Raw genomic sequence first — 13,381 nt, 5'->3', positions numbered from 1 at the left:
CTGTTTTTGTCAGGACTATGAGAAGTCCAGAAGGGGGGAACTGAGGTATACGATCAGATCAATCAAATATCAAATATATGTCAGATCAAGCATGATCAGGTGTCTGGAATGGAGACCACTTTTAGTTGTGGTATGTGAGGCTATTAACTTTAGATGTAGACATAGATTGTCACAAAGGAGAACATTCCTCAGTGGGACAATGCCCAGAGCATGATCTGGTCTTTAAGTTGGGAAAGGTATGGGTGGAGTTAGACAAACAGACATGCTATATATTGTGTTGTCTGTATGTTAAGGGCAGAGTCTTCTGATCTGACCCTGAAGCTCTCTCGACATCTCTCGGCATCTGATCTGATACTGCTTGTTAATAAAGGTCTCTTCAACTCAAGCTTGTATCAGCGGAGTTCTTCCTACATCATCATCACACCACTGCTCAGCAGGACCTGGCTGATAAACTTCACCAGTGTAATAAAAACACCAACTAGTGTAATAAAAACAACCAGCTATAAAATTACTACAACCAGTGTAGTAATAAAAACAACAACCAGTGATAAAATTACAACAACCAGTGTAATCAAAACAACAACCAGTACAATTGATGTTTATCAACCAGGTCTTGACAAGCAGTGATAAAAAAACACATACCAGTATAATTATGATACAACCAGTATCAGTATCATGAAAACAACAACCAATACAAAAAAACCAATACAACCAGTGATAAAAACACAACAAGCAGTGCTAAAACACAACAACTAGTAATAAAAAACAACAACCAGCATAATAAAAACAACAACCAGTATGAAAAATTTCCAAAAAGAAAATAAACGTAGGCTACCTCAGTTTCATTCATGCTCTTCATCGTGTCCAAGCCTCATATTGTCTGAGGACTTTTGGCCCCCCTGCGAAACATCTGCCAAAACCTGTCCAAACACAAGCTAAGTAAATGTACCTCAGTTTTTGTCCCTCAGCAAATGCTCGTCGTCCTCTCCAAGTCTAATATTGTCTGAGGGGCTTCAGTACATTAAAGATGGGTTAACATCTTTTCAGGTTTATCTTAAAACAATAAGATATTTGAAGATAAACCTGTGGAAAAAAAGTGAAATAAACGGAGGCTACCTCAGTTTTTGTCCCCCGGCAGATGCCTTTTGTCGTGTCCAAGCCTCATATTGTCTGAGGACTTGCGAAACATCTGCCAAAACCTGTGGAAACAAAAGTTAAGTAAACGTACCTCTGTTTTCGTCCCCTGGCAGTTGGTCTTTCTGGTGATCTCCGGGGCTCAGCAGTACTCCCTCAAACTGCGAGCCCACAACACAGACCTGGCGCTTTTCCATCCTCAGCATCACCGGGGCTCACATCTCCTTTGGGGCAGTGTGAAGGTTGTGCTCGCCACAGCCACTATATTAAAAGGTGGCCACCAGACCTAAATCCAGTGAAACCTTTTAAAACACAGTAAACCGTCGTAAACACTCCTGTAAACACTACTCGGAGAACACCAACCAGTGCTAAAAACACAACAACTAGTGATAAAAAAACAACAAGCAGCATCATAAAAACAAAAACTAGTATAATACAAACAAAAACCAGTATCATAAAAACAACAACCAATATTATTGCTTTGGCAAGAAGAAACCAGTACAGCTCATTTCAATGTATACACCTATATTAATGATTTATTCAGTGTAATACAAGGAATGTTACAAAAAGGGCTTTCATTCCCTTATAATTCACTTGTGTGAATGATATCAGTGCAGAGACTGTTGACAAGGAACATGTTAAACTGCAAAAACTTAAGACATACCACATTTTTATGTGAAAGCTGAGATTGACATGTTTGTACTACTGCAAAGGACTCTCAGTAACAGTGTGGAAATAAATTCAGTATGCAATAAGAACTTCTTGAATGCTTAAAGAGATAGTTTACAAGGAAGATTTGTGAAGTACTTCCTTGGGCTAGTTCCCTTCAGTTTTACAATTGTTAAAACCATCATTTAACAGAATAACTAACAAGCTTAAAAACAAACCCTGAACAAATCTTGTCTGACAAGGGTAAATGCAGGCCACATGACACTCACACAAGACCAAATCCTGTATGGCAAGTGGAAATACAGGCCAGGATGTCATGTTTAAAAGATGTGTAATCCTTGTAGTGCCCTGGGATGCGCAAGGTCTCAAAGCAGGTGGAGGCTGTGGGGTATCTGCTCTCGACCACTTCTACAGAGAGACTTGGTGGTACAATCTCCCATCCGGTCCAGAATTTGACCAGGTTGGTCAGTTCAGTTGGTGTTGCTATGGAGTAAATTAAAAAGGAATTAAAAATCTTTTTTGACTTTATTAGTCATCAGGATAAATGACCAACTATGACAGTAACAGCTTACACTCAACAGAAGATTAGTCAAACCCTTGAGATAAGTTAACAGAAAAATAATTTTTAGAATGAGCCTGGTTGGACTATTGAGTTGAAAACAGTGACATGACTATAAATGCTTTTTTCTTTTTAATCAGGTGGATTTCTTAAAAATAAAATTTATGTCATGTTACTGTTTCCAGCTCAATAGTGAATGTGTGAAATTCACACTGAATGTTTAAATAGCTATGTAGCTTTTATACAGCTACATAGCTTTAACAGGTAACCAAATATTTAAATGGCACCTCCAAGTTTCTCTGTAAACCTACCATTAGCAATGAACTGTCGAAGATAGCCTGATACGCGGCATTTGGTGTCAGCTGAACACTCATCATCGTCGCTATCCTCATGAGGCCATGTGAGTCGCTGAAGAAGTACCTGCATTGAAAAATAGCATGAGAAAGACTTTGGTCACTTTTCTATCTTAAAATTACATCTAACTTTTGCACTCAATTGTGGGTTGTGTATGTAGGAAAACAGAAATAACAAGAACAAGACTGACAACATAATAGATGCTGACCAGGTATGAACCACAATATTTGCTAGGAAAATGATAAAAGATCAGAGAAATTAAAATTAACCTCAGGGCTGAAATGTCCTGCTCCCTCTTTAGGGAAAAGCAAGGCCACTGTGTCAGGTCTCTGGGTCACCAGTGCCCACATTGGGGTTTCTTTAAGACCTCGTCTCAGCTGCTTAATTTGCCTTGTGACACGTCCAACTACCTGTTAGTAGTAATAAGACAGAGAGGATGAACACATAACGTTCCTTATCTATAAGTAAGATTGAAGATAAAAAACAATAAATACATTTAAATACATTTATTATGCTTCAATCCACTTGTGAAAGAGGAAATAATACTGTTAATAATAATACCCACTATCTTTTATGTTTCCGGAAAAAAAAAAAAAAATTGTTTGTTTTTTAGCTTTCTAATAAAGAAAAGTACAACAATAGAGAAAAGTGCAACAATTTAATTTTGTCAGACAATTTTTTAGAATCTTAGCAATGTGCATTTATGAACAACATCACTCACAGGATAAAAAAAACAAGTAGTTTCACTCACAGCATGGATCAGTAGTTTCTCAAAAAGCCATCTCCTGTTTTTCTCAGTTGGGGAAGGGAGGTCCCAGGCAAGGGCCAAGTCCTGGACGAGCTGTTTATCCTTATCTGACAGTATGGATCTCCCTTCAAGCTTCAAGACAGAGGGAAACTAATTAGATAGAAAAATGCATGATGCCAGATATTACAGATGACGACAAATTAAAGGAAAAAAACAAATATCTGCTCAAGTTAGCCATATATTAATGTCACTCAATAAGGATAATGGATACACAATAAAAGGATACTCCATTGTACATAAAATCTGAATGACATACAAGCTTGATTGTTTCTCTGATGTCCAGGTCTGGACAGTCCTCTAGTGTAACAGTTGCAGTCTCAGGACTCCCACCAAGCAGGGCATGAACAATAGCAGGGCTGAGTCCCGACAGGCATGGTCCTCCATGAAGGAAGGAGTGACCGACCATTCGCCCCGCCAGCAGGAACATATCACTTTCCACAAGAAAGTGAGAGGCTGAGGGGACTAGATGGCCAGGCTGTCCATCAAAGAGCCGTGTACCATTTGAGTTGGCTGTTGAAGACAATAAAAACACAAAATAAAATCAATATAAAAGTAATAGGCTTCCTTCCAAAGTACAAATATATGCAGGTTAATATTGCTCTTAATTGCCATTAGGTATGAATTTGAGACTCAATAGTTGTCAGACAATACACAGTATGTTAGTAATGTCATGGACTGGAAACTGTAGCTCTCATCAATATAGGCATAACACATTAAGTAGAATCCCTTGAACTTTCATGTTAAAGCAAACCAATTAAAATATAGCATACCAAAATTGATGCAAAACCCTGACTTCAGTTTTTCCATGCATGTTGAGAAAAAAAAGTGAGTTACACCCTGTCCAATTGCAGCATCTCCTGTAACACAATTTAAAGTTTGACAAGATAAGGACAAAGGAAATACTTTAATTATTTTTGGACAAGTGTAACTTGTAATTGGAGCTACCTTCAAGTTTGCAATTCAGAGGTCGTCCCCATTCCACACTAGGTTGCTTGTAGAAGGAGATTAGGGCCATGTCCTGTTCAGCGGGGCTTTTCTCTGATGTCCATGCTGAGATGTAAGGGGTTCTCCGTTTCATGAATACGGAGAAAACTGTCAGCACACTGAGATATGGCCTTGGTGGGGTCACTGATAGTTAACCAGCCTAATAAGAAAAAAAAAAAAAAAAAAAAAGTGGTTTCTTGATCTATGCTTGACTGTCGAGACAATAAAAATCTTTAACATGTACATTCAAATCACAAGTTAGAGCCATCAAGCCTTATTCAGCATAAATAAAGCATCTTAATAATCACTGACTATATATATGAAGATTAATGGGAGAACCAATCTGGCATTCAATCTGGCAACGTTGAGCTCTGAAGACTGTGCTAAGATTTAAAAGTATTATATTTAACATTGTTGTAATATCAAATGATAAAGTACACAACACCACACCATTACTTGAGTTAAAATACAGATATTCCAGGTCAAAGTAAAAATATTACAGCAAGGTAATCAATTCATGGTTTGCATCAAGAGTAGGCCATGCTTCATAAATGCCAATTTTCCTTCACAAAGACAGTTTACCTTCCTTAACTTTCCTAAACCACTGCTAACCCTGAACAACACCTACCATCTGTAACAGTTGAGCAAGTTCCGGATGGTCCAGGCACTGCTGCTTGCTCTTCCTCAATTACAATGCTTTCATGCATCACCTCTTTTCCTGCCCTATCCACATAGAATCATTTGTATTTAACTGATATTGTATATAAGAATTACTGATAAGAGAAAAACACTGACAAGAGAAAGTAAATAGACACCTTTCCACACATGAAGAAGAGTGTACCTCAATCAAGTCAATGGGAAACATTTCTGTGCAGACAGGACATTCCTGCATATCTGCTGTAAATAGAAGAAATATTGAAAAGTTACAAGCTAGAACAATGTTAATTTAAAGAAAAACAGTTTATGTTGTTTAATACTATACAATATGCTGACAAAAGCTTTAAATGAAGAATTCTTACGTTTTCTGTCTTCAGACTCACTGCTATCTGCATTAGCCAGGTTGTCGTCACTGCCAACATACATGACATCACAAGACTTGATGTGTTCTGTCAGGAGTGGAAGAGGAACTGCAACGCCACACTTCTGACACATGGCTTTGGGCATGCTGCTGAATGCTGCATCAGTTAGTGGTAGGGGATCTGTGCTGAGTTCCTCTTGAATTGGGGCTATGAATAGATTTTTACCCCCACGACTTACAGACTTCAACATCATGCCTGTATAGCCAGTAACATCAGGAGCCACAAGAGAGAGTTTTCGGCTACCCCATCCACCTTTAGAAAAGAGAAGAAGAAAATTAGAACTTTCAACAGTTTATTAGATATAGATTAAACTAGAAGTTATGTCAAAGCAACTAGACTTCTAGTCTGACAACAGGCCAGACTGAAGAAGTCAACGATAACAAAACAAGTCAATTTTTTTGTTGACTTTTATAAATAAAATTACAATCAATTAGTTTGCAGTTGCTGATTTGCAGTGAGGCATGACCTAATAAACGTTCACAAATTCCTTAAATTGAAATGGCTTAATAATAAATGTACAGAGATGAGTTTGAAGAAATCTTTTGAAGTTTTATTTAGGTACCAGTGTTGTGCATTGCATAATGTGAAGTTAGCTGCCACATATGTACTGTTTTTTTTATGAGTGAGCAACTGTCAACCTGTGTCACCCTACCTGCAGATTTGTATAGCAGCCACCCACCAGTAACATCCCCCAATTTTGGAAATAAAACTTTGAGGGCATCACATAACTGTAAGCAAAAAATGGATGCAAGTGTAAGCCTCTCCAAAAGAGAATTAAAGCTCATCATTCCAGCCAGAAATAGCATTTATCACACTGCATGACAAACTAGCAAATCCTTACAATACAGCTAGCCTTAAACAGCTAACTTCTTGTTATTACCTCTTCATGTGTTGTGTTTTCATCTAGATGAGCAGTCCGGCGGCCCAATCCTGCACGCACATGGACTATTTGCTCCTGCTCTTTTGGGGTTTTTTCACACTGCTTCGGCAACAAATAGAAGGCCACATCAAGTGGTTTAAGTCTCTTGGCAGGAACAAGATTTGCTGCAGGAAAGCGCCTCTTCCCTCTGCCCTTGGTAAAAAGACCTGGGAAGGATCTATAGAAAATACAAAAACATGGCACTGTATTGCCTATCCTCACCAGTTTCGTATAAAGTGCAATAGGCAATCTTTTACACCTTCAAATCCCATATATATTTTTTAGTTCATAAAGCAATTTCACATTAGCCTTAAGTTAAACAGGACTTTATATATTTTGAAGAGTCACAAAACATCAGATTGGACTTTTTCCAGGGTTTACCAACTTAGATTTGAATGTCTGCAATATTGGTAAGAAACATACCATGCAACAAATTATTATAATACTTTCTGTAAAAGAGCTGAATTTTACCTGTACAAATCAGCAGCATCTGAAAATGTGCATACATAGGGCTTGCATTTAAATTGACCATAAGTCTTTACCTGGTCATTTCCATTTGAAGTGGTGGTCTCTCTGTCTGTCTCTGTTCTCTGCAGGATTGTATCCAAAAAATATTTATTAATCATCAATACATCTGCAACAGGTAAATCAAGCCATATGCACATGAACTGAAGTTTAATACTAAACCTCATATCTTGATTTGTTGCGCCACCACTGGCTGAGCCCCTCTCAGCCGAACTTATTAGCTGCAATAAGTGCCTGGCTGACTGCACAAGGTCAGCCTGACTATCCTGTCATCACAAATACAGCACAAAAAAAACTAGGATCTACAAGCCAGCGGCACAAAGAGGGTTTAAACAGCGAAACGATAATGATAAGCAATGAGTTTGATGACAGACAGCTACATTATTTGCTGTCCGTTTGTGCTATTTTTAAAACTGTTTTGGGTAAAGCAACAGTTAAATGTACTGTCAGTCAAATATTTCTTGTCAGATACTCGCTGCCACAGAACTGTGAGTGACATTACTAGCAGTAACCCATGCAAACATAGCGTTAGCTAATTGCTAACCGTTTTAACGGACGCCACCCCGTAATACGTTCTGTGCAGATATTTCTCAAGAACTTCTGTTAATGTGCAACGAGTCCGGTAATATCTGTTACTGAAGTTTTTGAACAAAAATGGTAAATAATGAGTAAATACACTCACCGAAGGGCCGTCGTTTCTGCCTGCTGTCGCCATAGCTGGGTGAGCTTCACCGCTCTCTGTTTTGAGGTCACAGGTCACAGGTGGAGCGTAACGTGATTGGCTGGTTGTTGAACGATTTGATTCAGGGATCGATTGCTTCTGTTTTGATACCCGGATGTTGACTCTGAATTTTTGACACTGAATTTTCGACACTGAATCTTTGGAGACACTGAATTTTCGGTACTGAATTTTTTTTGAGACATTGAATTTTTTTTTACACTGAATTGTTTTAGACATTGGAAAAAAATCAGAATCAAATAAAATTCAATGCTTGAAATTCGATGACTTTTCAAATTCATAGTCTGATTTCGATGCAAAAAAAAATTCAGTGCCAGAAATTCAATGCAAAAAAATTCAGTGCTAAAAATTCAAATTCATACTCTGATGGCACAGATTTGCTTCCATAGTTTTGGCAGATGTTTCGCAGGTGAGCCGAAACTCCTCATATAATATGAGTCTTGGACACGACAAAAAGCATCAGCCGGAGAAAAAAACTGAGGTACGTTTACTGGACTTTTGTTTCCACAGGGACAAAACCTGAGGTACGTTTACTGAACTTTTGTTTCCACTGATTTTTGCAGATGTTTCCCAGGGGAGCCCCGGTGATGGTGAGGATGGAAAAGCCCCAGGTCTGTGTTGTCAGCTCGCAGTTTGAGGGAGTACTGCTGAGCCCCGGAGATTACGAGAAAGACCTTCTATTCTGCACCTCTGGAAAGTTGCTGTCTCAGTGAGTACTGGACAATGAATTTTCCTTTTGTCCAATTCTTGTCATGCGAATTACTTTTGTTTCTGTAAAAACAGGTAATGTACAGGATTGGCCCAATATTGACAGTAGAACCCGTTCCATTGTTACCTCTACAGGCCTGAGTTTCATGAAACTTGGTGGAAGGGTGTAGCATCATCCAAGGACCCATCAAATTTTGGAGCTGATTCGAATCATGGGGCAGATACTTGAATTATTTTTCACTGTCTTTAACAATCTGAGATAGGGTATTCGGCCTTGGCAGAATAAATGTCATACACCTTAAAATCCAGCAGATGGTAGTAAAATTCAGTAGTGAGAAAACCCAGCCAGTTGTAGAAAGACCATGACTCCATATCACAATCCACATTTATGGGTACCAGTAATACTCTGGGGCAGCTGACACATGTAGCTTCTTAAACTTCATACAGAAAGCAGTTGTTATGGAGACATATATAGTGGCTGCTCTTGCAGATTTGCATATCGTAGAAGAGTGAGCTAATGTTCTTCATGGAGGTCTGCTCTTTGAGTGTCCTTCTAGTTTCAGATGCTTCCTAGGTCCAGTCGTGTTTTGCCACGGGTTGGGCTTTAATACTCTGACTGCTCTTATAAAACAGTTAAGGCAGAAACCACACATGCTGTGTATCATTGGAAGAATATCTGCAATCTGTTTAGGCGCACCTGCAGCAGTACTATCACACGAGGGTGGCACTAGCTCAACATGAGGTCCAGAGGGCTCAGTCTTTAGCTCTGGACATCTGCATGGAGATCCAGGGCTTTCTGCACGGCCGTCATCCTGACATGCCCTTGGGAGAAATGAGCCTTGGAGGTTCTCTACTGGATGACCTGCAGGTACACACTCACACAATATATATTAGTTTTGTTGCTGATAATACACTTTTAGAAAACGTTTCTACCCCTCAATAATGTCATGCCACCTGGGTTTATTTCTGTCTGTCTCCCTCTCTGTCTCTCTCTCTCTCTCTTTGTGTGTGCATGTGTGCGTATGTGCACGTGTCTGTGTTTAGGTGGTCAGTGCAGACCATGCATGTCTGCTGGTGCCTCTACAGTCTTGTTTGACCAAAAGCCCAAAATCTTCCATTTACAATAATATAAGGTAAAAAAAGCAGCAAATCATCTCATTTGAGAGGCTGCAATTAGAGAATGCTTCACATTTCTTTTACTGTTTTGCTTGAAAAATTACTGAAACATGTAATCTATTATCAATATGGTATTGGCGATTGGTTTTTTTTTCTCAATCACTGACCATTTTAGCTCTAACTAAAGCTGAAACCTTTAGAAACATTCACATGCAGAATTTTTAAAAATGCCTTATTTAATACTTTTACTGATACCAACACTGAATCAAATCGATATGTTTTCTGCGATGTGAGTGTACATTGAAGCAGTAATAATAGACTTATTTAAAGGATAACTTTCGTTTTTTACAACCTGGACCTTATTTCTAGCATTAAATACGACCATTTACTCACCCAGACAACTTTGGTGGCATTTGGAGTCGTTTTGAAGAAATTAGCCCCAGAGGAGCGGCGCGTATATCCGTGTAATGCGAGTACAGGGCATCCACGCGCAGCCTCTATATAACGCATAATCTGCGGTGAAACTCGTTCATATTCCAATATTTTGTTATGATGTGCTGGTGCTATTCCCCTCTGAGCCGGCGGTCGGCTAGTTTAGCTGTAGTTTGGCACAGCTATGGTTCGTTATTGCGTATTCGTAGCCGACCGCCGCAGAGTTAGTTGTGTTGTGGCTGGCTGCTCGCAGCATGCGGCGTTCGGTAATGACATCATCCACGTCAGAGGTAGTTGTCTAGAGACGCCGGATATTGATAACATGCCACCACGGGCTCAGAGGGGAATAGCACCAGCAAATCATAACAAAATATTGGAATATGAACGAGTTTCATCGCCGATTATGCGTTATATAGAGGCTGCGCATGGATGCCCCGAGTACTTGCATTACGCTCCTCTGGGGCTAATTTCTTCAAAACGACTCCAAATGCCACCAAAGTTGTCTGGGTGAGTAAATGGTCGTATTTAATGCTAGAAATAAGGTCCAGGTTGTAAAAAAAAGTTATCCTTTAAGCACGGGTATTGAGCCATTCACTGAAACCAGTCTCTCCTTGTGTCTCGTAGGTACCTGGTGGGCGGCTACCTGTCGTCAGAAGCTGTTGTGAACATGTTTAGTAAGACTATCATGGAAACTATAAACTGGCCATCCATCAGCAGCACTATGGACTGTCTTGTCAGACCTGTACTGGGAGGACCAGACCTGAGACTGGAGATTCGGTTCGTGTTCTTTGTTGTTTTCAATGTTGACATTCAATTACAAGTCAAATGCTTGGTTTTCATGAGTTAACACCACTGCTGTTGCACTTTTAAATGTTACAGTTTGAAGTTTACAAAGAAGTGATAACACAATTGTTCAATAGTTGGTGATGCAGCGATTAAGTGCCAAGTTGCCCAAAAATGATAAAACTGGTTAAATGTCAGTGGTAAGCTGCTATTCAAGGACAATGCTGTTGATTTACCTGTTATCCTTTTATCAATTGCTAAATTTTGTTCCTGATGTGTGACACCCTTCCCACAGTCTTGCATGTAAAAGTCCAGATGATTGTTCACATTACTCCTTATCTTCTGAAGGTGTAAATAGGCAACCCAAGTGGCCAAACACATAGATTTATTACAAGCTGTGTGATGTTTTTTGTGTGTGAAGCTTAATGTGCTTGCTCTCTCTAATGGACTTCTCTCCTAATGTAATCCTTCAGGCCTGGACATGAAAAAGAAAGGGCTCAAAGCAGTGATCAGCCCCTGTTCATCTCCATGCTGCCTCTGCTGAGGGAGGGGGACGTGGTCCTGACTGCCCAACCTGAGCTCACCTCTCCCTGGGTCAACGCCTGGCACCTCTCTCTCTACCCGTGGGAGACTCAGCGCCTGGCTCAGCTCGACGCCGCTGATGCTGGATGCCGCAGACAGACACTTAAAATCCTCAAGGCGGCATGCAGACTGAATCCCGCCTTGCGACCACTCGAAGCCGCCCCGCTAGCCAATCTCATCCTGCACCTCAGCGACAGTGAGAGCAGCTGGTCCCAGATCAGCCTGGATGTGAGATTCCAGCAGTGTATTGTAGAGCTGATTGGCTACCTAGAACAAGGGGCGTTGCACAGTTACTTCAAGCCAGCTGTCAATCTGCTCAGCGGCTTGTCAGAGGACCAGGTGGATCAGATGGGCTTCATGCTCTACTGCGCTGTGTCAGAGCCTGAAATACTGCTCATATAACAGTCTGCACATACAATACATTTCTCAAGCTCTGACACACACAGAGATCAAAGGATAATCTTTTATCATCCAAGATTGGTTCATGGCAAAGACGTTGTATTCTTCCCACCGCCTTCTCTCGTTGTTTATCTCCTCCGTCCTGCTTCAATGCGTGGGAACAGCGTACAGTTGGAATGATGAACTGGCAGGCCACCATGGACATCTACGCTGCAGGAGGAGAAGCTACAGGGAGACTTCAGATGTGAAAGTGATAATCAAGCTTAGCCAGCCAGTGCAAGGAAAGAATACATACCAAGGAAAGGAGCTGAGAAAGAGTTTATCAAGGTGTTTGAAACAATGCTTCAGTATGTGCCTGATCAGAACTGCCCACACACACCACAGCCAAGTCTGCATTTAGGTTTGTGTGCTCATTAGTTTTCACAGGGAGTCAGTGATGGTGAGCTTGGCCAGGTTCAGTTCAGTATATCCATTAACATCAGAATAGCAGTTTATTGCTTCAGTGCATACATTCTTTCTGTCTTTAAATTGATGCCGTGTGCTGTGTATAATTTTCCTGAAAATCCTTAATATATTTCAACTATGCAGAAAAATAATGACCTGCTGACACCCACCAGGTTTTGTGCACTTATTAAGCTACTCAGTCTGTCTGAGTTGGACTTAATGAACTCAGCATGTATATTTTATTATACTGGTGGTGGAAGTGTGCAGTATTTTGTTTGACTTGTTTAGTGTTCAGTCTATTGCCAATCATTTGGGTAAACTAACCCTTTTCAATTATGGTTTAAGTTTCCTAATAATTTTATGCACTTGCTTTTACATACAGTATGAATGTTGTTGACATTTCTTCAGTTGTGTTTTCTTGCTGAGTGAAAGAAATTTGTTTGTGATTGAATGTTGAAATGGCAAATAAAAAATGTAAGCGTTTGTTTATACACTCGAGCTGTTCAGAGATCCTTTTCTAAAGTGATTCAAATATAGGTGATGGGTGGCAGGACAAAATTTCCAGTCTTATTCTGTGCCAAAATGACTCTGACAAACAGGTGAAGTTAAAATGAGGCTGAATTTGTCAAATTTTCCTGAGTGTTTGTAGTCAGAATTCCTCTGATGGTGTTTCCTTGATGAGCTGTGGCAGAGCCTTTGAAATGTGTATTAACACGGAATATTAAATCCGGGGTCAAATTCCTTGTGTCTACAGATACTGGATCAATAAAGCAGATCTCTCAGTAAGGACTGTGGATTTTGTCCCTGTCACACTTGAGTTATATGAAGAAGGGATCTGTTCAGTACAAACTGGACTGATTGCAGTGACCACTAATGTTTTTGTCATGCCACGTGGACATTGTGAGCATTTTTTAAGATGTGAGGCCATCTTTTTTTTTTTTTAAATGTCTTTTTATTGAGCATTAGCAACATAGAACATAAAAATACATAAAAAGGAATCATTGTGCTCAAATTTATATTTTAACCCCACCCCCCACCCTAAAAAACATGGCGGACACCAAACCATTAAAACTGATTACAATAAAAATAGAAGAATAGATACATATGCATACACACACATATACACACATATATATATATACATATA

At 39.8% G+C, this 13,381-nt stretch overlaps 2 protein-coding genes across 2 annotated transcripts; one reads left to right on the top strand and one right to left on the bottom strand.

The window, feature by feature from the left end:
* Positions 1-2,030: 2,030 nt before the first annotated feature.
* On the bottom strand, positions 2,031-6,285 carry LOC121604775. Its single transcript, XM_041934378.1, has 5 exons — positions 6,240-6,285; positions 3,468-3,596; positions 2,986-3,126; positions 2,674-2,782; positions 2,031-2,286 (listed from the first exon to the last, which is right to left on the bottom strand). Exons 1-5 carry the CDS (start codon positions 6,273-6,275, stop codon positions 2,069-2,071), a joined length of 633 nt encoding a protein of 210 aa, XP_041790312.1. The 5' UTR covers positions 6,276-6,285; the 3' UTR covers positions 2,031-2,068.
* A 2,719-nt stretch (positions 6,286-9,004) lies between these two features.
* Positions 9,005-13,001, top strand: LOC121604232 (mitochondrial dynamics protein MID51-like). The gene is made up of 5 exons (XM_041933692.1): positions 9,005-9,010; positions 9,170-9,346; positions 9,523-9,611; positions 10,651-10,803; positions 11,283-13,001. The coding sequence occupies exons 1-5, from the start codon at positions 9,005-9,007 to the stop codon at positions 11,791-11,793; spliced, it is 936 nt and encodes a 311-aa protein (XP_041789626.1). The 3' UTR covers positions 11,794-13,001.
* The last annotated feature ends 380 nt before the right edge of the window (positions 13,002-13,381 follow it).

The sequence above is a fragment of the Chelmon rostratus genome, chromosome 3 (assembly GCF_017976325.1).
Source record: "Chelmon rostratus isolate fCheRos1 chromosome 3, fCheRos1.pri, whole genome shotgun sequence".
NCBI classification, from domain to species: Eukaryota; Metazoa; Chordata; class Actinopteri; order Chaetodontiformes; family Chaetodontidae; genus Chelmon; species Chelmon rostratus.
This window is presented reverse-complemented; position numbering and strand designations above follow the sequence as displayed.